This window comes from Hydractinia symbiolongicarpus, chromosome 12 (genome assembly GCF_029227915.1).
Source record: "Hydractinia symbiolongicarpus strain clone_291-10 chromosome 12, HSymV2.1, whole genome shotgun sequence".
Lineage (NCBI taxonomy): Eukaryota > Metazoa > Cnidaria > Hydrozoa > Anthoathecata > Hydractiniidae > Hydractinia > Hydractinia symbiolongicarpus.
In genome coordinates, this window is record NC_079886.1 from 7,445,284 (window position 1) to 7,469,631 (window position 24,348).

At 35.1% G+C, this 24,348-nt stretch overlaps 1 protein-coding gene across 4 annotated transcripts in view; it reads left to right on the forward strand.

Moving 5' to 3' along the window:
• LOC130621473 (collagen alpha-1(II) chain-like) overlaps positions 1-24,348 on the forward strand; it is a 30,521-nt gene extending 6,173 nt beyond the window's left edge. For 2 of the 4 annotated variants that reach the window (XM_057436758.1, XM_057436760.1), the window contains exons 2-36: positions 2,243-2,422; positions 3,113-3,453; positions 4,342-4,588; positions 4,811-5,530; positions 5,809-6,390; positions 6,569-6,715; positions 7,687-8,030; positions 8,140-8,410; positions 11,330-11,397; positions 11,603-11,656; positions 11,741-12,082; positions 12,163-12,324; positions 12,910-13,053; positions 13,131-13,328; positions 13,400-13,453; positions 13,621-13,881; positions 14,110-14,163; positions 14,259-14,402; positions 17,479-17,586; positions 17,673-17,726; positions 17,807-17,959; positions 18,070-18,276; positions 18,450-18,503; positions 18,926-18,979; positions 19,049-19,156; positions 19,276-19,329; positions 19,595-19,648; positions 19,723-20,586; positions 20,686-20,961; positions 21,077-21,127; positions 21,552-21,693; positions 22,405-22,508; positions 22,858-22,935; positions 23,067-23,255; positions 23,660-24,348. In XM_057436758.1, the coding sequence (XP_057292741.1) occupies positions 2,243-2,422; positions 3,113-3,453; positions 4,342-4,588; positions 4,811-5,530; positions 5,809-6,390; positions 6,569-6,715; positions 7,687-8,030; positions 8,140-8,410; positions 11,330-11,397; positions 11,603-11,656; positions 11,741-12,082; positions 12,163-12,324; positions 12,910-13,053; positions 13,131-13,328; positions 13,400-13,453; positions 13,621-13,881; positions 14,110-14,163; positions 14,259-14,402; positions 17,479-17,586; positions 17,673-17,726; positions 17,807-17,959; positions 18,070-18,276; positions 18,450-18,503; positions 18,926-18,979; positions 19,049-19,156; positions 19,276-19,329; positions 19,595-19,648; positions 19,723-20,586; positions 20,686-20,961; positions 21,077-21,127; positions 21,552-21,693; positions 22,405-22,508; positions 22,858-22,935; positions 23,067-23,255; positions 23,660-23,806 (7,010 nt within the window). In that variant the 3' untranslated portion in view covers positions 23,807-24,348. The remainder of the gene's footprint in view (positions 1-2,242; positions 2,423-3,112; positions 3,454-4,341; positions 4,589-4,810; positions 5,531-5,808; positions 6,391-6,568; positions 6,716-7,686; positions 8,031-8,139; positions 8,411-11,329; positions 11,398-11,602; positions 11,657-11,740; positions 12,083-12,162; positions 12,325-12,909; positions 13,054-13,130; positions 13,329-13,399; positions 13,454-13,620; positions 13,882-14,109; positions 14,164-14,258; positions 14,403-17,478; positions 17,587-17,672; positions 17,727-17,806; positions 17,960-18,069; positions 18,277-18,449; positions 18,504-18,925; positions 18,980-19,048; positions 19,157-19,275; positions 19,330-19,594; positions 19,649-19,722; positions 20,587-20,685; positions 20,962-21,076; positions 21,128-21,551; positions 21,694-22,404; positions 22,509-22,857; positions 22,936-23,066; positions 23,256-23,659) is intronic. The other 2 variants (XM_057436759.1, XM_057436761.1) reach the window with 1 other exon arrangement.

Below are 24,348 nucleotides of genomic sequence, written 5' to 3' on the forward strand. Positions count from 1 at the left end.
GGGGGTATACGCTACAATTTTTACAGCGAATTAAAACAAATAACTGAACTTTGTGCCCCCTAATAAAACAACATGCGAAATAAGTTGCAGGATAATTAAGCAGTATCTTCTGTATTACACCACATCATTGATGAATATGCCCTCAACTATATAATACATGCATGTGTGTATTATGTGTAGAAATTTTATAGAAATTCAACCCAGAGCTTACTACGAAAGACACCGTGGAAGATTTTTGTGCATAAGCGGAATACTTTTTTAAAATTGCAACAACAAGGCTTTTGACGAAATTAAGTACGTCCACCAGACTAGCTTGACATACCGCCACTGGCATTTGTCACTTCAATATTGAATTATGAATAGACGGTCTTGTCCAAATTGAAACAAACTTGACACATTTATAGTATATCATAAATTTTTGCTTATATCACCTCTTTTTCTGTGACGTCTTGGAATTTATCTAATAATCAGCCTAAAATTCAATTAGTTACATTCTAGAGCAGAGCGAATTTTAACATTCTGTTTAAAGTTTCTGCCAGCTAAATAAAAGTTATATAATATATTTTCTGGTTTTAACATAGTTCACATGAAGAAAGGCCAAAAATTTGTTTTTTTCCTTATTTTCAGGATCTGAAAATTACGTGACAAAAATTCTCAGAATGATCCCCCTAAATAAAATAAAGTTATGTTGTAAGTTTCAAGTCCTAAGGATAATTTCAATGAATGTTATTATATTTTCCTGATTACAGGAAGTTTATAGAAATTTTTACACGTATTAAATTTTGTGAACTGTTTTATAAAAAAAATCAGTTTGTTTATGTATATAACCCATTTTGGATATAATGTTTTTCCTTAATTAATCTTTTCAATTATTATTCAGGATTTGACTAAGAAAATAGGTATATAGTAGATTATATACACAACAAAAATCACTTTGACTATTGGATGTATATAAGTTAAGCCTGTGTCACACTTGTGAAGCAGATGCAGAAGCAAGTGAAGTAAGCATGCGCAGTTAGTGTAAGCAAGAAGTGAAGCAAGAGGTGAAGCAAGTAGCTCACACTAGCGCAAGAAGATCAGTTTACCATACACTGGCTCAAGAAGTGTTGCTTGGGGACAGAGAATCTTATTTAGTTAGAATTTTATATAATTTTTTAGCATAAGTTTGTGAAAAGAATTTGTTTTATATAATAACTTTTGCAGGTATTTTCGAATGTCGCCTAAGTGGTTTCAGTAACTTTTAAATGTTATTGGTCCATCGATAGCAAAGAATGATACTCGATTGAGAAAAGCTATTTCTCCTGCTGAACAATTATCTTTAACAATTCGTTATCAAGCTTGGAGTCTTTTGTTTTTATCTTTGTGGTCTTTATCGGATTTATCATACAAAATTGTATATTTCCTGACAACTTCGGCAAGTATTTCATCTGCCATATTTGTTGTTATGATACGTACTGCTATTTTGTTGTTGTTTTTTACCATTTGCTTCACTTGCACACCTTGCATTACCTGCTCACACTACAAAAATCATGAAGCAGACGTGAAGCAGATGCAACAATGAAGCAAGAATATCAATTTTTTTTTATATTCTTGCCTTAACGTTTGCTTCATGCTTCACGCTTGCTTCACTTGCTTCAGTCATGCTCACATTAAATTAATTTGAAGAAGTAGTTGAAGAATATACCCCCAGATATCAATTAGTTATTCTGTCCATTAAATCAAAGTCTTTTTTTTATTTAGTAATAAGTCTGTAAATTTTTTACTCATTTTCGCCTGCTTAAGAAAATCATGATTTTTAAAGAAGGCTGTCTTCAATTCTGCATTGAATAAATTTACTAAGAATTTCTTTTTAAAAACATTTTTAAATTCAATTGTTTGAATTTTGTCTTAAAAAATCTGCCAAACAAGAACATTATTTTAAACATAGCCTATGATGTTCTTTATTAGTCATGGTATATAATACGAAAAATGTGATGATATTTTGACAGATGATAGATGATTTTTTTTCTTATTACTTCTTATGTTCAGTATTTATACTGAGGTTAAGAATGATTTGAAAATGATCTTATTTTGGGGCTCATATATATAAACAAACAACGCTTATGTTAGTTAGTTTTGAGTTAGTGCAAATTGCTATATAATTTTATTTCGTTGTTAGCATAGAAATAAAGGGAAAGTTTAGATCATGTAGCAAGTAAAGGCAATAAAATAATGCATTACGATTCACCATGTTTTATTTCAGTAGGTTTACTAGGTGAAGAAGGTGGTACTTGTCCAGAAGTTCCAGTAAGAGAGTGTCCCCCTAAACCAGTTCAAGAAATCTGTTTGATTGATGCAGATTGCCCAGAAAGGGAGCAGAAGTGTTGTTCCGATGGTTGTAAATTGGTATGCATGAAAGTAAATGCTACTGTTAAAAAAGAAGGTGAGTCTCAAGAATAAAATCTAACATTTGTTACCTAAGATGTACAGTTAAAGCCATCTGTAATGGCTACTAAAGAACAAAGTAGAGAAAAAAAATTGTATCTAATTGACATTGTTATTTTAAGTCCTTGTTTTGTGGTGTTCTCCACAATAAACATACCACAAAAAGATAAAAGCACAAAAATAGTAATGCAACCAGCAAGCCATTTATATGTGGCTGTTGGTTGCAGTAAAGAGATAGTCACTGTAAGTAAGTTTGACTGCCATTAAATTCACCAGAGTGTATTTCGTGGTGGTCGTTATAAACAGGTTTGACTGTAACATTTTTTTTGTAAACGTCACTTAGTTTTATAAATAATGAGGGAAAGTAATAGTAAGCTTTTGTTAGGGAAAACATGAAAATTTGAATCCTTGGAGGCTGTAATTTTCCAAAATTTACAAAATGTATTTTAATACATTTGAATTTTGATAACCATATTTTGATAATAATTTTTTTTTACCTTATTGTCTTCATTAACTAAAAAAAGTTTTGCATTAACTGCGATACTGCGGATCATTAAATGCCACATTGCCACATAAACAAATTTTTTTGCTGCTATTTTAATAATTTTCTTTGAAAAACAATTTGTTAATCTCTTATATAAAGTCTCATCTCTGTTTATAGCATAATGACTTAATTTCCTTTATTCAGTTTGTGCTGTCCCGGTGGATCTGGGTTTTGTCATTGATGCTTCTGGAAGTATTGGAGCTGTTAACTTTCAAAAAATTCTGCAGTTTGTTGCACAGATTGTTGATGCATTTGATATTAGGGAGAATGGAACCCGTGTTGGTGTCATTTATTACTCAGATGATGCCAAAATTGCTTTCGACTTTAATAAATTTAAAGGTGATCAGCTTAACAAAGAAAATGTGGTGAAAGAGATAAACAAGATTTCAGTAACAGAAGGTCAAACAAGAATTGATTTAGCCCTTCGATTAGCAAAGAAAAGCTTGTTCAGCTTAGAAGGAGGAATGCGCCCTGATAAACCAAAGGTAATGATATCTAATGAGTTTAAAAGTTACACAAGTTGATTATGGTATTCCCCGATTTTTTTATTTTAATCCAATGTATGAAATGTATTGAATCTTTGGGTCTTATCTAATACTTTATATTAAATTATTTTAAATAAAAAACTTTTGGCACAAAGCATTTATATTGAGAGAAAATCAAAACTAAATGAAAAAAAATCTTAGCAGAAGCTCCCCAAAGTATTTTGGGTAGATAATGTTTTGTCCCTAATTTGGCAAGTGCTAAAGACCTCACACAATAAACCCTGTCCTGATATTGTGCATTATTAAGACTAATCAGACTCTGCTTCAAAAATATGAAGAATTTGTTGTAAGAAGCTTTAACATCACTATTTGTTTAACAATCTATGTGAGTAAAAAAGATGTTCTTGTCCATACATTATTTGATAGACCAATAACGCCATAATCAAGACTCCAGCACAAAAAACACAACTAGCTTATTAAATGCATTAAAAGGTTTACTTGTAGTTAAAAATTACCCTAAAATAACTGTAGCCTCCCAAAATGAGGGCTGATTTCAATTGCTGGAAAAGAAATACTACATCATAAAAATATTTTTCATGCCGTGCTCACAAAATTTGTTACTAGCTCGGATGTATTTATTCTATGTCTTGTAGTAGTCTAGCACATGTCCTGAACGTTAACATGGACTTTGTTTGTGATGTAAAGGTTTGTTCTTTAGACTTTCAAGAATCATTTGTTTTGTTGAAATATGAGGTTTTGAAAGGCTGAAAAAGAATAAAAAAATTCTTCTGATTGGTTGTAAATTTAAGCTACTGTGCAAACGTGAAATGTAGTTATTTTGTTATAAAAATGTACAGTTTAATATATACTACTATAATGGCATTATAGATTGCATTGGTTATGACAGATGGTCGTCAAACAAAAGGCCTTGATGCTCCAGATGCAGAGGATTTACACATTGCATCCCGACCTCTCAAAGATCTAGGTGTTCAGGTGTATTCACTTGGTATTGGTAATGATTATGATATTGGTGAATTGCTTGATATTGCATCTGACGATGCTAGTGTCTTTCGTTCCACTGATGTTGACGAACTTGTCAGCATTGTTGCAAGTATAACAGAGCAAACATGTAAAGGTAATGCATAGTTACATATGTCTTATTGATATTTTTGTTTCATATAAATATGTGAATCCAGTCGCTCTATTTACAATATTTTTTATGCAACTAACCTCACATTTTACAATAAAATATCAGAAATAGAATTAATGAAGTGATATTGAAATCGACTATGAGATTATCTTGGCAAAATAAATTTGTCGAACATATGTATAAGTTTCTATGTATATTTTTTGTTAGGCTGCACAAATCCCCTTGATATCCACTTTGCTCTTGACTCATCTGCTAACGTTGGTGAAGAAAACTTCGAAATGATGAAAAATTTCATTAAAGCAGTTGGCTACAAGTTTATCATATCAGAGAAAGGATCTCATATATCAGCCTCAGTGTTTGGTGATGAGGCTACTCTAGTTTTTAACATGTCAAAGGCTACATCACAAGACGATTTTATTACTGAAGCAGACACAATTCCGTACCTTGGAGAAGGAGGAACAAGTATCGACAAAGTACTTAGACTTGCTCAAAATGAAGTATTTACATTGGAAGGTTTTTCACGACAAAATGTGGCCAAAGTGTTTGTGTTACTCACTGGTAGTAATTGTGATACATGCAAAGAAAAATTAGAGGAGGCTGTCAAGCCACTTAAAGCAGCTGGGGTACATTTAATTATTATTCCAATAGGAACCAGAATAAACCTGAATGAACTTCAAACCATTTCATCTTTGCCATCCAGCCAATTTGTGATTCCGCAGCAGTCATTTTCAGAACTGTTAAATGGTATTTTTATTCAAAGAGTTTCGGAAATGATATGTTCTGGTAAACCAGGTGTATGTGTTGAGCCACCAATTCCAAAAAATTGTGAGAAAATTGCATACAACTGTGATGTTGATGTTGATTGTCCATCAGGAAAGAAATGTTGTCTCAAGGGATGTGAGCAAAAGTGTGAAGCACCGGTCACAGGTAGGTTATACTCGAGTACAAAATCAAATATAAATTGATGTTGAAAGTCATTTTTTTACTAAATGCCTAAGAAAGTAATTTATTAATTGATGATCGTTTGTCCTTTGCACTAGTTAAAATTAATTCTGCTTAAACAAAAGTTTTTAATGGGTGGTTTTAAAATTAACTTCTTCTACCTAATCCCTTTCAAGTTTTGCCAAAAACTTTAAAATATTTTGTCATCTTATCTAATCTCATCTTTGATTGCTTCTTCCTCAACCATATTTATGTTATTCTAGCATGCATCGCACCACTTGATTTGGCGTTTGCATTTGAGACAACACAAGATGGAGAAGCTGATTTTGAAAAAATGAAACTCTTTGCCTCAGACCTTTTAGATCATTTTAAGATTAAAAGTTCTGGAACTCATGTCAGTCTCTCAACATTTAGTGACAAACCAAATAGAGTTTCCAAGTTCTCATCATCATATAATGCTGAAGTTATAAAATCTCAAATAAAAGGTTTAAAGAGTGATGGTGGATCTAAAAGCAATATAGGCACACTTCTAGGATATGCTGGAAAGGAGGTTTATAATATTCAAAGTGGAGCAAGACAGTCTCAACCTCGTGTTTTGGTTATTTTTACTAAAGGGAAATTCCCTCAGGAACAGGAAGTGTTTGCACTAGAAGAAGCTCGCAAGTTGAAAGAAGAAGGACAAGATGTACAAATAATTGTAGTAAATATGGGACAATCACTACAAAAAGAATTGTTAGAAAATATAGTATCAAAACCCAGTTCTGCTAAACTGATTACCATTGAATCAGATGATGACTTAATCAGTAGCGAGAAAAAACAGAATATTGCAGAACAGGTTTGCTCTGGTAAGATTAACTTCAACAGTTGTTAGCCCAGAAAGTTGATAAAATCATATCACATTTGTAATTTCTAGCTAAAGATTTTTTGTGTGTTTTAGCATGATCCAGTTTTAATATTGAATAAGTTCTGTGATTGAAGTGTTTACGTGTTAAATTATATTATACTTTATTTTTATTATTTTAGCTAAAACTAGGAAGAGAGAATGTAAAGAAAAGTTTTTCGAAGTATGTAGTGTAAGGGATAATCTCTGCGAAAGTGATTTTGATTGTCCTGGTTTTGAAGAATGTGCAAGCGATGGCTGTCGTCTTCGCTGCACATACTGTGGAAAAAGTAAGTATTATTGACGTTGAGAAAAACTGTCTATACACACTGTGTATGTTCTTGACTACATCAATCAATAAGCGATTTAATGTACCACTGGACATTACAGATAAAAGCAATCAGTCACATTTTAGAAAGAAATTTCTTCCGCAATAATTTTGGGGATGTTTACAAAAAGTTGTAAATAACCTTTTGAAGCACTTAGTGAAATTATTATAGGAACACATTCACTGCATCTCGCATTTAAATTATTTCGTTGGGGTGTTACTTATATGATTTATGGCCTTCCATTCAACATAATAATGTAATAGTTTATAATCCTAAGATAAAGACGAAATATTGACAAGCTAAACTAAAACATCTATGGGTATTTTTCCCTTTCTACTTTTTGTCAGCTGTGAATATTTAACTGAGATGTCACTTTTGTGTCTAATTTAAGTTCATTGTCTTTGATTACCGGCTTTTTATTTTACTAAATGTGAGAAACAATTCATACATTTTCAAAACATTTGCAAATGACACCTTGTTTATGTATAAACACATAAGGGGAGAACAGAAGGCAACTATGAATTTTACGAGTCTTGAAGTACTCTAAAAACAAAAAAACTTTGAAGAAACATAACGCAATGCTGTGAACAAATGTACTACAAACAGCAAACAAGTTAGTTACAGTGTTGTTTCCAAGGTCTACTGTCCACCACGTAATGGAAATAACAATTAACTTCCCACTATATTCTGTGGTTTCTAAGTCGTGAAATTTCATTGAAGTGTGTAATATATGGAATAATATATATCACGAGTCCTATACATTGCCAATGCGAACTTTATTGTAAAAATTTAAAGTTTTTGAGATCCCATGAATGTTTCGTTTTAGAGATATACATAAAATGTCAATCTATAGTGCTACAGGGAACGTCTTTTTTATTGAAACTTTACTTTTTGAAAATCTGATTCACAAAGATATCCTTCTTCTTTCCAAGGATGTGATGACAAACTGGATATTTTATTAATGTTTGACGATTCAGCAAAAGTTGGTGCAGAAGCGTTCCAAAAGACTAAAAACTTTGCAAAAACAATGATGGAATGGTTTAATATCAACCAAAATGGTACAAATGTTGCTGTGATGACTTACAGTGACAAGGCAAAAGTTCACATGCCTTTGCCACTTCCTGGAACAAATGATCCACCTCAGACGTTGTTTGATATCCAAGGCTCTTTGGATTCAGTACCTTACACTGGTGGCAGCACTTCAAAGTTGGATGTTGCCTTAGGAACTGCAGCTGCACAAGTCTTCCCATCATCTGGTAAAAAACGAGCAAAAAGGGTAAGTTTATGTTCCATATTATTTTTTCAGTTGACATTACAATAAATCTGTAAAGTTAAATTATAAAGGTATTCAATGTTTATTGAAGACAAGATTATTTCTTTTTTAGGCTGTTATTATTTTCAGTGACGGAAAGGATGATTCGTCATCACGTTTAGAAGTAGCATCGTGGCCGTTAAGAAGTCAAAGACAAGATGGCGACTCAAGCTACAGTGCAGTTCGAATCATGGCTGTCACTGTCGGTGATCAAATCAACGTTGACGCCCTCGAGAAAGTTGTAACACCACCTCTCAATGATAACGTTTTTGTTGCAGCTGGATTTGACGATATGTATAATGCAATGAGAAAATTAGCTGAAGAATCATGCATTCCATTGGCAGGTTAGTGTGTTCTTTTGTTAAATAGAAGACTGCAGAGTCAATGTTTGCAAATTTGTTTTTTATTCACAAACTTGAATTTCGCATTTTGTAAACAAGAAGAGATATTTGTAATCTTTTATATTTTACCTTATTGTTGTTGGCTTGTTCGTTTTTTTTTTTCATGTAAATTTTATTACAAAATTCACTTTAGAAATAAGAAAAACAATAGCTATTAGGGATGCAATTTTGCAATATTTAATTGCGCAATTTCAATAAAAATAATTTTTTTTCACTATTTTCGCAATTATTGAGATTTGCAAACTTAATTTCAGCAATTTTTGCTTCTGCGAAAAATTTCTATTATTATTATTTTGTTCTTGTAATCGTTAAAGTGCTCTTTGTTGTCCTTTCAATGTTTTAATCTACTTTAACATTTAAATAATTGGTAAAGAAGTTATAGCTAATAAAAAAAAGTAATCACCACAGGAGAAAGGGGGCAGGGATGTGTAATTTTGTGATACTAAATTTCTTTAGAGACTTTAAGTATATATTCTTTGTACTCTACGTAATATATAGATCCTTAACATACATTAACTAAGCATTAATTAAATTATAATATACCTACTATACATTGTATATACCACTGAGCCCAAACTCTAATCTTAGAAGCAGTGTATAAAGAAAGTGTAGTTAAAGTTAGTTGAGAGGTTACAAATAAAATAGTTCGAAATTTTCAAACTCTAAAATGTTTCTCTAAATAATGATTTAATCAACAGAAGTCTCTTGTTCCAGCCACAAAGATGAATTATTGCAAATTTGGATTCCGGTCATAATATATCAGGTACATAAACATAAAAGATATTGTAATTAAAAAGAACTACCTTATGTGAAAGCTAAGATTTAAATAAAGCAATGAAAGCAGGCGTCATGGAGCTTAATTTATTTTTTCTTCGATTATTACTTTAACTAGTCTGCAATATTTGGTCTGTAAAAAAAGGTTTGGTTGGCATATTTTGTCGATTTTTACCCTCTCTACTGTTGTCCATACCTGTCCGCCTTTTTTCTTAACATCCCTTCTCCCATGTCTATGTGAACTCAAATTGTGATATTTTATTAAATGCTTCTCTTATTTTGAATTGGTAATTCTGAGAAATTATTTTTGTCACTAGATGACAAAACGACTTGTATAATGCCCCTTCTTTATTAAAAGACAACTAAATCAACAAGAAATATAAAAAAAGTTTTCTTTGTAAATAATTTATGCTGATCACCTCTCCTCCCCATGTCTGTGTCTTTCATTTTTGCTATTCCATCAGTGTGTTATGCAGAAATTTTAATAAGGGCCCGTTGAATTCCAAATGGGAATTTCATGAAGGTGGCCTTAGGTATTATTGAAATCTTATTTCTTATCCCATATTTTGTATTGAATATAATAAGCTTCTCTAATAAATTTAGAAATATGGGATAAGCTTTAATTAGGACATAGCCGTTTAACAGCTACTAAGCACGCTGAATTACACTCTGGCCCTCCCCCCTAAGGTGCAGACAGACTTATGGATGACCCCTTCTGCAACATTTTCTTCAGTCACACGACAACGTTGAAGAGATAATTCTATCTCCGTGACGTAACACTGCAGTCAAATTCGATTTGAGTTATAATTTTCTCCTTTTTTTTCTGCCAAATGTTTGTAAAAAAATCGCCAAGCTTAATGAAAACGACACTGTTGTGCAACAAACATTGACTACAAAGCTTCACAGAAATTTATTACCAGCCTGATAATTTGATTGGCTTACAGGTGGTTTTAACACAGCATTGTATTGAGCCATACTAACTGGTTTTCGAAACCATTATTTAAATCCTGCTATTAAAATGTAAACAACTAAAAAAAACAGATGACCATAGCACACAAGAAAATATTAAGTCGCTCACTTCGCTTCAATTCACATAAACGATGATTTCAATTTGTTTTGTGAACTTGCAAAAGTGTAAATCAATCAATCTTTTGGGACGATTTAAAAGCATCATACCAAACATGTGTTTTTTTCCTTGGCAATTTTGGAATAACATAATACTTAAGAAATTCCTTCGAACTTTCTGTTTACATCAGAAAACGTAAAATAAGATATGGTCAGGTAATGATGCGGATATTGGCTGGTTTTGTTATTGTGCTGTAAAATAAAAAGCCCGTTTTGTCCTCTGAGTTTGTATTTTACAGTACAACATTAAAACTGGTCAGTATACATTTATTATTAAAAATCCACAATCTCTCGCCTGTCTTACAGAAATAAATAATAAACCAAGTATGTGTTGCTTCTAATGCTAAATATTAGTTTCTTCTTAAACTATGGCTTTCCTTTTTCATTTTAGGATTAACCAAGAATGGATTTGAAAGAACTTTTAACTTACATTAATGTCAATAACGCTGTTTAACGTGTCTGTTAGGTGGTTCTAAAAAAAGTTTTCAGTAGTACATCGCAACATTAGTAAGATTCCGTAGTATCTAGTTTATAAACACATCTAAAGAACAGTCTGCCCATTGCAGCATTAGTTATAGTCTAGATATAAGCTAGATGTAGCCTTTCTGTACACCTTACATTTTGTGGTAATATATTGTCAGTAAGTTTTCCAGTTTAGTAATATCCTAGATGCATAGAGTCAGTGTTCATTTTATAATTATTTATTGCATATTTTTTTTCTCTTAAATATATTATTTATAATGCTAATTGCACACACATATTGAATTATTGTTGATAAATAAATTGAATTAATGTTGATAAATAATCACTCATTGTGTTGTTGTTGTTGTTGTTGTTGTTGTTGTTGTTGTTGTTGTTGTTGTTTTTTATTTGTTTTGTTTTGTTACAAAAAGGAATTATGCCAGATGATTACAATTTTTTTTAATAATTGCCATGGTTGCTGAAATAAAATCTTGCTTTTAGGTAATCTAAAGCCACCAAATATTACTCGACCTGGTCCTCCAGGGCCACCCGGTCCACCGGGTGAAAAGGTACTGCCACTAATTTATTATTTTGCGGAATTATTTAAACTTTTTTAAGTAAATGTCTTTGTTTTACATTAACATATCCACTAAAATTAGCAAGCCAACTGAACAGAAGAATTAAAATTTTATGAAAAGTCAATTTACCTGAGAGGTTTGTGAAATAACATATGTAATAATGTGTTAAAACTGTTTTTACAAAATCTTTTACCAGGGTGAGAAAGGGATGTCTGGTCCTGATGGCAAGCCAGGAAAAATTGGGAAAAAAGTATGGACATTTATGTTATATCTTCTTTAATATACAACTGTGCGTGAAAACATTAAAGTTTTATTTGTATTTGCTGCTTTTTAGGGAGAACCTGGCATGAAGGGTGAGAAAGGTATGGACGGTGACAAAGGACCTCCTGGAGGGTTTGGTGATGGACCAGATGGGTCAAATACTAAAGGACCAGACCCAGAAGCAGGAGCAGTTGGTGTAATTGAAGGCGAAGCTGTACCAGGTCCAGGAAATATAATTTATGATATGCGAAAGGGTCCAGTGGGACCTCCCGGTGCATCTGGTGACGTTGGAAGTGCAGGAGATCCTGGTGATGATGGAAAACCTGGAAAACCTGGACGTGATGGCCCTGCTGGGCCGAGAGGATTTTTTGGTAATCCTGGTCAAAAAGGAGAATCCGGAACGGATGGAACACCAGTACGCATTAAGCTTATTTCATCATTTATACCTATTGAACGCAATGTGAATGTACGATTGTCAACCTTTTCTGTTTTTAGGGTGCCCCTGGAGAGCAAGGACCGCAGGGAGAGCTAGGCAGGCCAGGCCAACCTGGTGGCCGTGGTATCCCTGGCCCACAAGGACCGTTTGGATGGAAAGGACAGCAAGGAATCGGCGGTGGTGAAGGTGATGTCGGTGATAAAGGAAAAAAAGGACCAAAGGTAATAACTTTTACCAATATAATTTGATAGTTTGCTATATCTTAATATTGTTATATAATAATTAAAAGAAAACTTGTTTAAAATTCAGCAAAAGCTTTTCGATTTTACTAAATTATTATCAGTGCTAAAAACGGTATTCAAAACATTTACATTCATTTATGCACATGTAATAATTATTTATATTGAGAGGTAATTATGTAAGTAAAGAAGAAATAAAACCAAAAAAACAATAAAATACGTGCACAAGGAAGTAACAAAATCTATGTTATATCATTTCTAAATAAAACTAATTTTTTATCTATAGTTTACTGTAGTTTTTTAGCATTGATAATGATTTAATAAATCGAGAAGCTTTCCCAAAGTTTTAAACACGCAGTCTTTTAATTATTCTATAATAATTTTAACAGTATATTAGTAAACCTTAAACCAGTATCTATGGCAATTACCCCTGTAAATTTACTTATTTATCTGACAAGATGACGCTAGTTTTAAAAAACAAAACCCTTCCCAAATTTGTAATGTTTTTATAAAAAAAAAATGTTAAAAAACCATGAAAGTCCTATTATACATCTTTTATGGTAATAGGGATATTCTGGCGAAAAAGGTGCCCGAGGAGATCTAGGACCATCTGGATACCCTGGCGAAGAAGGTCCAGAGGGTCCAGTTGGTCCACCAGGACAGAGAGGTTTACCTGGTCCTGATGGAAAAGAGGGACAATTTGGACCAAATGTGAGTATTTATATTAAAAAGTTTTTATATGAAGAAAAACCATTTTGTATTGCTTGAAAATTTTAAACTGATTTTAGGGACCAATTGGGGCAAAAGGTCAGCCCGGACCGAGGGGAAATCGTGGTGCTAAAGGAGAATCTGGATCAATGGGAGGAAGGGGTGTTAAAGGAGGTGTTGGAGATGAAGGTCCACAAGGAGAGCAAGGGCCAATTGGTGGGCCTGGTGCCCCTGGAGAAGATGGAAAAGCGGGACAAACTGGTCCAGATGGACCCCCAGTGAGTATTCTGCTTGTTGATAAATTTCACGTTGACTTTAACAGATCTTGACAATTGGAATTATTTTTCAGGGTTTGCCTGGACAAGTGGGTCCTTTAGGTCCTGCAGGCCAAAGAGGAGAGATTGTAAGTGTAATTTACATGTGTGATATAACCTGAGTTTAGGAATGTTATACTCTTATTTTAATCAGCGAGTTATATTTATAGCCTGTATTTAATACGCTTGAACACGTACTTTTAAAAACTGGAATTTTTTTAAAAAGACTCCACACTCCCTATGTGTATATGTTTAGGGTCCTGCCGGTGGTGATGGTCCACCTGGTTTACTTGGACCAAAAGGTGCTAGAGGTGAGAATGGAAGACGGGGTGTTTCTGGTGTCAAAGGAGAAACAGGTGATCAAGGTGAACCCGGATTAAAGGGTCCGTTAGGTCAACAAGGAACGCAAGGAAAGACTGGATCAGCTGGACCTAGAGGCAGACCAGGTGTGGCCGGGGGCCAGGGAAGACAAGGTCAACCTGGAGATCCGGGACAGACTGGTCGTGTTGGTGCAAAAGTAGGTTATGGTTTATTTTTAATAGCGTTTTACGTGTCTCAAGATGTGTCAACAGGTGCTAAATGGTTACTTGTGGAACTTAAGAATGCTCGTCTTTAGCGGCAGAATGTTTACCTAGTTTTTTTGTTTCTAAACCACTTGGTATCTAAAAATTTAAAACAATAATGATGCTTGTGTGTGTGTTTTTTTATGGTCAAGACAATAAAAATGGAATTTTGATTATTGCAGGGTAATCAAGGTTTGCCTGGTAAACAAGGACCATTAGGAAATCCAGGTTCCAGGGTAAGTAACTACTAATTTAACACAGTTTTTCTGTATCAGAAATAAAAATTATAATAAAAGGATCTTAATGTGTAATGTTGAATTAAACTCGTTAGGGATATACTGGTTTATCAGGGGCCAAAGGCTTTCCTGGTGATTCTGGAAGCGTTGGTAAACCAGGTGTAGCTGGACGAGACGGTAAACATGGACAAACGGGACTTAGTGGAAAAGATGGTGATAAAGGAGTACAAGGAGCTCAGGTAAGCGACTATCAACATGGGAAATTATAGCACCAGTTTTCACTTTTATTTGCCATGTAATTCAGTACTCAGATTTTCATGATAAGTCCTGTGAAATTTTAATTGATTTGTTTTAGCCACAATTATAATGTAGCGCGTGGCCTTGTGGTTATGAAGTTCTCTTTGTAATCACAAGATCCGTGGTTCAGTCTACAGCGCGGCATGTTTAGCAAGTGTCTTTACTACAGCTACGGCTCAACCCATGCCATGTGAGGGAAATTAAGTAGGTATTACCGGGGTATACATAATGTATACATTCCGAACGCAGGACAAACATTGATAACACTGTTTCAAACACTGAAGTGGCGATATCCTGTATAAATGTTCGGAATAATAATAATAATAATATATTTGAACTTAAAATTTTTCTTATTGTTCACATGATGATAGAATGACCTTTTGGCTTTTCAAAAAGTAAAAAATTGACTTGACATGTCATGCCAATGTGACAATAGGGTGATGACAATAGAAACAATAGATTTTAGTCAAGAAAAGATTTCTTAAGTTAGGAAATCGAAATGTTCTGAATGATAGCAACCATACAAGTGATCAAAATGAAATTTTCTTCATTTAGAACAATCTAAACATTGATCTGAACCTCTCCTGAAAATTTCAGCTCAAAAGGATGACTACAACAGTCACAATCTTTTCTCAAAGCTCAAAAACCTTATTTCCGGGAAATCGCCAAAAAAGATAATTGTCACGTCAAAATAGTAAAAATTTTGCATTTGAGGGCAATCTTTAAGTAATTCTGGTGAAAAATCATCCTATAAACCTATTTATATCATAAGATAAATATATACAACATAATAATTTGTCAAAATCCAAAAAATATAGATAAACAGTTATCTAATATACTCCCTGTCTGAAACAAATAAAATTTCAGGTTCCCTCCATTCGTCGCTTGTCACCGTCTTTGGTGAAGGACAACTAGACCCTTTGATTTAGTTTATCTACAATGATATCTTTATCAGGCAGTTTGTTAACTGTGAAACCACCAGATTGATAAGATTTAGCAGAGCTTTTGCATATCTTTCTCAAGAATCTCAGTCTCTGACGACGTCTCCGGTAATAAGATGTGACCTTTCGGCTTTTATGATAAATGCGTTTCTTGTTTTCTTGTTGGTAACCAATCAGAGTGTTAGTACCAATGTCAGTTATGACTACTTTCTCTAGAATTGCTCCATGTCCTGCAGCCCCCACATTCCAAGCAATAATGGTTTGGGCTGCTGCAGCCTCAAGTTTTGCCTTACCACAGAAAACCTGCTTTGGGCATTTAGCCCAGAGGATGTTATTAATAGATTCGTTTGGTTCTTAGTAAATCCCTTCCACACCTTTCTAGAAGGGTAAAGCAGGACAATCTATCAAAGATGGGTTTTAACTCAGCACAAAATGTTTGGCAAGCAACGGTCTTGGTTGTACCTTGATGTTCCATTTATTTTGTCCTTTTGGTAAGGACACCACGACGTTGACGACCTTGGGCAGAACTTATACTGTTCATCCAATGATTTTTTCCCACCCAGAATGGTGTGATCAAAGATAGCCCAAACAGCATCAGTCATGGTTTTTAAACGTCCTTGGTTACTCCGGATTGCTGCACCAACAAAACATATTTTAGACTTGACGACATAATCTAGATAATGTATACAACACCAAGCAAAGACGAAAACCCATATCTTTTCCGCCAAGTACCATCTACTGAGACACTACACTCAAAAATATCTGGATCAATATCTTTCCCTTTACCATTGTTATTGATTAAAAATTTCTATATGTTTTCAGCACTTATTCGTAATGTCTCTGTTACCACGGCTTTGCTCGCTTCTGAAAGACGCTTCACATTTTGATTGAAGCTAGCTGGGGTTGGTGGTTGGGGTAAATTTAAGGTAGAGCATAACTTTTGGAGAGCAGTGAGTCCAAATCCACTGGAAAAGCTGGATTTTGTTGCCCTTAAATTTATCTCGGACGTGTGAGAAATTGATTTGCTAGTTTCGAAATCGGTGCAGGCGTTGCATACATTTCAATGACAATTGTTCCTTCAAGCCATGCCTTCTAGAATCATCCTGCAACAAAATCAACCTGCTTTTAGGATTCTTAGAGCTCTTACAGATTGTTGAGAGTTCAAATCCTTTTTGTAGAAGAGAACTGTCAATAATTTTGTTTCCAAAGCACGGCCGTTTGGATACTTTGGATGCTTGGCTATCGGGCGGCGACAGTCCCAGTTCGGTTAATACCCGCTTTCGAGTAAACACACCTTCACGCTCCTTAGCTCTCAAAGGACAATTTCTTTCTATTTTGTCAAGAGATCTGTTGAATTTATCAGGTGAAAAGTTTGTTGTGACATTGTTATTTTCTTTCGGTGCGCCTTTATAACCTTTACGTTTTTTCTTGTATTTGCTTCGTTTTTTAATTCCAACCATTTTATTTAATTAGTTCTAAATAAACAGAAAGATATAAAGTGAATAAAGAATAACAAGAAATAGAAGTATTGTTCCATTTTATCTCCAGATATTGATCAAAACAGCACACAAGTCAAAACAAGGTTTCATAGACTTCAAGAAGCTTCACTGCCAATTTCTCCGCCACCCTATTGACTCCGTATACATTATACACGAAAATATGAGGCGCCATTTAGTTCGATATTACCCGTGGTTCATTCGGGCGCAATTTCAACAAAAACTGGTTACTGGTTGAGGCAGAAAGCCCCTAACAACAGAACCCTACCCAGTTGCTAAGGGAAAATTCAAAATTCCAGGATTCACCCCTCCTAATTATGCAAAATTTTGTACTTTCCACTTCGATTTTCAAAAAATTATTTTAGGGGGTGATATAAGATGACTTTAAGCAAAAAAACTCACAATTCAAAAAAAATTTTTTGAGCCTCAAAAAAAATATAGAGCCACCTTACGTCCTTGGTGTAACCCACCACATCCTTTTTTAAGAACCCTCCATTTTAACAGGTGTAAAATGGTTTTATCGTCGCGGTAGTTTTATCAATAAACGTTTTGGTTGAGAAGCTTATGTTTTCTACCTTTAGGGTTTGCAAGGGTTACCTGGTCCTGTGGGTGCTGGTGGTGCAAATGGTGAGCCAGGTGAAACAGGTGATTCAGGACAGAAAGGTGCAGATGGAGCAAAAGGATTCCCGGTACAATTTTATTTTATGTTAAACTTAACATGTCATATTTATATTTGCAAATAATAAGATGCCGTTAAATTCACATATTTTGTTAGGGTGAGTCTGGAGCACGAGGAGCGCCTGGTGTGGTTGGACAGCCTGGTGAAACCGTAAGAGAATATCTCCATTTTAGCTATCTTTTATCGCTTACACACTGTTCTTTTATTATTATGTATCATTTTTCTTCAAGGGTGCAATTGGACCAGCAGGAGAACCTGGCTCTCCTGGAGCACCTGGAATCCAAGGTTCAGCCGGACCAAGGGGAGAAACTGGTTTAATTGGACTTGACGGTTTGATAGGAGCAAAGGGGTCAGCAGGACGACCTGGGAACCCTGGCCAAAATGTAAGTTTTGAAGGTGTTTTAAACCTGATTTAAAACTTTTATAATAAAACTATCTTGTTTTATTATAAACGAAGAAACCCTGGTTGGCCATAATCTAAATGTATTTCTAGGGCGATCAAGGTGCTCCTGGCACAGCTGGTTTGCCAGGGACTCCAGGGGTGCGTGGAAAGCCCGGTGAGCGTGGTGATCCCGGAACTGATGGCGGACAAGGAGATACGGGTGTACCTGGCACACCTGGTTTAACTGGTATGCGGGGAAGTCAGGGTCCAAATGGACCGACAGGACCACCGGGGAATCAAGGTCGAAAAGGAGCAAGGGTAAGTTACTATTCACCCTTCATTGTTGCCTGCTCTTTGTATTTCTTTACGGGTTATTTTCTGTAATTCGTTTTATTTGAATATCATTACATCGTTGTTTTTGTTTTTTGACTGGTTTGTCTACTATCAGAAGTACACTACTGGTGTGAAGTAGAACTTTTTTTTAATTTTAGGGGCTGCCAGGAATTAATGGAAAAAAGGGACAAGATGGAAATGCTGGGTCTAGAGTGTGTATTTTTAATTTTAATTATGTATTTATTTTTAAATTGGCCTGCATTGTTTTGACAGCTATCGAGTCTGACAGTCCCTTATTCATAATCGGTAGCAATTTACGGCGATTTTGGGTCAAGATTTCATACTTAGGCGATCTTTTAATACACATTCTGGGGGAAAGCGTCTGCTGTAAAAATTATCCCGTTTTCGTCTTGTACTTGGTCAGGAAGTATGATGATATTGCAACTAGAATATTTTGTCCTTTCATGTCAATAAGAACTTAACTCAAAACTCTTCTTTGTCTACAAAAATACTTTTGAAACTAAAGGCGATAAGCCGCAAATTGTTGTTTCACGGAACCACCTTATTACTCACCACATGCCAAAGAAATGGAAACAATATAATTTGAAATATATAAACCAATTCCTATTTTCAGGGCCCAACTGGTTTAACTGGAGCTCGAGGTTTACCTGGTACCAGAGGAGCTATAGTAAGCGAAGTATTCTTTATATGATAGAAAAAACTATTTTTTATAATTAAATACGAGAAATTTTTGTAGGGTCCTGATGGTAATCCTGGACTTGATGGCAATCCAGGCCCTGTTGGTGAAGTTGGAAAAACTGGAAAACCTGGAGTTCCTGGGTTACCAGGACCTTCTGGACTTAGGGTAATTTCTTTGTTTATTTTTTACGATTGTTATATTTCATAAATTTATTTCATATTTTTGTATACAATTGTGATATTTCAGTAAAACAAACTATGCCTCATTTTTTGTGTTAATTTCAGGGGCCAAACGGACCTCCTGGACCACGTGGTGTTAAAGGACCAGTTGGTGATCGGGTATGTTTGTAAAATTAGGTGTGTTTTGCAGTCTTCTTTGCTCAGGGACAGGCCGGAGCATATGAGAAAAAGAGAAGTCATCAATCGTTGCATATAACATCTACTGTTAGCGAATACATTAATAGCAGCAGTTGATGATGTCTGAAATTTAGTCGTTTTTTATTTTGCAGTAGCACCTCGTATTGGTTCATGTTTTTACTGTTTTTAATCAGGGTTATAAAAATGCAGAATTACGTGGAAATACTCAACTAAACACTTGTTTTAGGGTGATTCTGGAGAGGTTGGACCTGATGGAGATGCCGGTGTTGCTGGTCAAACAGTAAGGAAAAACATTATCTCCTTTTTATCTTCGTATTTTTTATTGTTTACCTAGATTGATTTAATGACATTTAGGGTTTAGCCGGAAGGCGTGGAGAAAAAGGATTAACTGGAGATATTGGTCCAATTGGTGAAGTAGGCGCAATGGGTATGCCTGGCGTGCAAGGACCAGCTGGACCCATTGGTCCGGATGGTCCTCTTGGACCACCTGGTGTTGCTGGCAAAACTGGAAACAAGGGACCATTAGGTGAACCTGGAGATCCTGGAAAACCAGGTACACCTGGTGAACAGGGACCACCTGGAAAAGATGGTACGGATGGTAATCCTGGAACCCCAGGAAAACAAGGTGTTCAAGGTCTCGTTGGACCAATTGGCCCCCAGGGACCTCCTGGTCAGCAAGGTGTGCGTGGTAGACCTGGAAAAAAAGGAAGAACTGGTGAAGATGGTCTAAAGGGTTTTCCTGGTCCTAATGGACACCCAGGCCTTGCAGGAAAGCGAGGGACAAGAGGAAAAGAAGGTCCTGCGGGAACTGAAGGTCTAGCTGGAAGAAATGGTCGAGACGGAAAACCAGGTAATAATGGGGCAGATGGATCACTTGGAGCACAAGGACCTAAAGGAGAATTAGGTGACCGCGGGGATAATGGAGCACAAGGAGGGTTTGGAGATATTGGTGACACAGGAGGACCTGGACCAGAAGGACCTACTGGTTTTGTGGGACTAACAGGAGCAAATGGTAATTCCGGAAAACAAGGAAAACGAGGTGGAAGAGGCGACCGTGGTGACAAAGGTCCTAATGGGAAAAAAGGCATCACTGGAAGAGATGGATCAAAAGGCCGCAAAGGTACTATGGGCAGATATGGCATGCAGGGCCCACCTGGTGACACAGGGGAAAAGGGTGATGACGGCCCTGATGGACCGATGGGATATAGCGGTCCACAGGTTAGTTTTACTGTAATTCCTTTTGATTAGTAACCCGTCTGACTTTAATACCTCGTTTGGAATTACTTAAATTATTTTGAAAATGCTTTCGATTTATAGGGTAATTCGGGCGAAACAGGCCCAGATGGTAAAGAAGGAGTTACTGGTGAAAAGGGTCTAACAGGAAATGATGGACCTAGAGGAGCTATGGGCAGAACTGGATTGCCAGGAGACTCAGGTAAACCCGGTACGGCTGGACCAGCCGGTCCTCCCGGACCATCAGGACCTCCAGGAGATGTGTCTGGCGCTTTAGCTGGAAATTTCTGGGATTACATCAACGCTGGTGGCGGTCAGAAGGGACCACCAGGTGGCAGGTCATCCAGAAAACGACGTTCAGTAAGTACTAGAATTCTTAGGGGTTGTTTTCGTAAGGTATATCCGTTCGTTTATTTGCAGTCTCATTGTATCATATAAGTCTCATGTTTAACAAGACTGTTTCGTGTCTGTGCAGGTTGATGACAAAGAATTTGATCAAAATGACATCCCAACTGTTTTAAAAAAGGTAGGAAAGCAAGATAATTTCTCCTTTGTTTTTTAAAATTGGCAGTTCGTTCATTATAAATGAGTTTGTCATCGACCTTCTTGAGCAAAACATAAAACAAATTCTAACACCTTCTACTCGTCGAATAATTGACCTTTTTAAATTTACTTCTTTTTCCCTTGATCCCTCATCCCTCATTTATTTTTCACACGTTCTATTTTTGACTCATTTACACCACTTTACGTACGATGTAATGTTTTGATTTCGCGTTGGGAACAATAGACATGCACGCTCATTGGCAAATCATCTAGACAGATAAAAAAAACATTGATATGACACATCGCACGCTAGTTGACCTTTCCACTAGCGTACGACTTGTCATGCATTACAACCTTTAGATGAATACCATTTATCGTATTGACTGTTATTTTATGCTCTCTTACAGCACTATGAAGTGTTAAAAAATTTCGACAACTTATGGAATACAGTTATTAACGATATTGTGGTGAAAAAGAAATTGGGGAGCAGATCAAATCCAGCGATAACTTGTGCTGAATTATTCCGCACCAATCCGGATAAAACAACCAGTATGACTATTTACAGTTTTTTTTTATCGATATTGTGTTTAAAGTTCACATCATTAGAATGCGTGAGCCGCATATCGAAGTGCGACTTCGGTACTACACACTGAAGTGCGACTTCGGTACGACACCATGTTATATGACATCACAGATGCTCTGTTATTTCTATCAGTGCCTTTGTTATTCATTTGTATCCCTTCAGACAAGTAAAGCTTCTTTCCAGCCTCTTGCTATTTTTGATACTTAAAACTCTGATCAAAATTATAGATAGAATCATAATCTTTTTCAAGAAATTTCTTTTAGATGAAAGAAATTCGCTAAATTTAGTGTTTTTACCTAACGGCAGAAATTACTTCGCGTGAAATACACAAGTTCACCTCGTTCGCGAGAATAATTTCTCGCGAACAAAACTATGAAATTTTAAGATTGGCGAAAATATAATATTGCCTGTATAAGCTTCTGCAAGAATTCGAACATGTTAAGAGGGGATAGGTGGGTCCAATTTTGCTGAGAAAATAAATGGAAGAAAATCATAGCGAAATCGCGTAAACGTAATATAATTGTTCTCTTTGATCATAATCATTCGCGAAAATGTTTTAATGCGAAAATATTTGTAAACAACAAAATGTGTGAAATCTTTTAAACGCGAAAATTAATGTTCTTCTTTATGAGGAGTGATTCTTCCACCCTGATTAAAATATTTTTAATGATTTTTAGGTGACTATTGGATTGATCCGAATGAAGGATCGCCTGATGATGCTATCCTCGTACATTGCAACGCAACCAACTTTGAAACGTGTATATATCCAAGACTATCTGTGGTATGTCCTTCAGCTTGTATTCGTTTACCTTTTATTTTGTGCAATAAATCTTTTATAAGTTCAGGAAGATCATCCATGCAACTTGCATAGAACACATGGAGAAACATAAAATATATATATACTTATTTTCCGTTAACATTTCATTTATTTTCCGTTAACATTTCATCATTCATTCATTTATTTATTTATTTATTCATTCATTCATTCATTCATTCATTCATTCATTCATTCATTCATTCATTCATTCATTCATTCATTCATTCATTCATTTATTTATTTATTTATTTATTTATTTATTTATTCATTTATTCATTCATTTATCCATTTATCTATTTACTTTTTTATCTAGTTCGACAAAAGCGACTGGTATAGTGGCAACGATCGTTACATGTGGGCGTATAAAGATTTAATTGCAGAAAAAGAAGGCGTAAGATTTTTTTATGTAAATAAGAAAGGTTACGGCGTTGTGAAACATATTACAACTCCCAGAAAGAATAAATTTTTTGTGCATCACTTAAATAAACTTCAAGTTTTTAATTCAATCCTTTCTTTTTTTAGATTCTGTATGCTAGCGACGTCGTGCAACTAAAAATGATGCGTCTTCTAAGCACACGTTGCCGACAAAATATCACATACCACTGCAAGAACTCTCACAGTGACATACGTGTAAAGACGGATAATAACAGAGTGATGGATGTTAAGAAAGCATCCACACTCCATACACTAATCATCAAAGACGAATGCATGGTTAGTGTTCATATTCGTATTTCTGAAAGCAATTCGAAATATCTACCTTACAAGAAAGCTTATATTTTTAAAAACGCCTTGCAAAGTTGATTAAACTAAGCCAATCACCCCCTTATTTTCTACTTGATTCACCCTGCGTATTTTAGTAAATCTCTCCAAAGCATTTTTAACTGAGTCTGTTTTTAAATCATCTAAACATTACCAATTTGATTACAAAGTGGTTTCCTGTCCAATGCCTTTTCTGTGACTCAATGAGAGTCCATCTTATTGGTCCAAACTTTACAGACCCTAAGCGACAAACATTTTTGGACCGCAGAGGTATTTGGGACGAGAATCCCAGAACTACCCATCAAATTATCTTGTTGGTTCCACCATACTGCAATCCTACTGTTTCAAATTTATAGGTCAAAGATGGTGAATGGCACGAGAGTGTGTTTGAGATGAGTTCCAGAAAATTAGAGTACTTTCCTCTTCAAGACGTAGCCGTAAAAGATATCGGTGACAAGGGTGAAGAGTTTGGTATGGAGATTGGCCCGGTGTGTTTTACATAGATCAGACCTTTATAAGATCACCGGTTTTTTTTTCTGTGTATATGGTGGTAAATAAGTATATAATTGATTCAATATGTGTTTTTTATGAACTTCCTCGGCTTTATTGGCCTACTATTATGAATTTTCAAAAAGTAAGCAAACAAACTTTTAAGCGTTTTAAGTTTTCATTTACTCTCTATATTACTGCTACCATATTGCTGCCACTACTCGAAAAAAAACAATGAACAATGCTGTGTTTTGTTTACCAGTTCAAGCGAAGTGTAATAGGAAGTTAGAGATGTTTTCTTGCAAAGTCCACTGTGAAACATTACCAATCTTAAAAACAAGTTACAAATTTAGTTATCCGAATAAGAAGAATTTGCATTTGCATTTTCTCTTTTACTTGTTTGTTTACTTATTTGTTTGTTTGTTTGTTTTCTCGTTGTTTGTGTGTTACAGAGCTCGTTATTGTATACAAAAATTGTTTTTATAGTTTTTTAGAATGGTATTTATTGAAATATAAATATTGTTTTTTTTAAAATAAATTGGAAGTTCCTACCAAA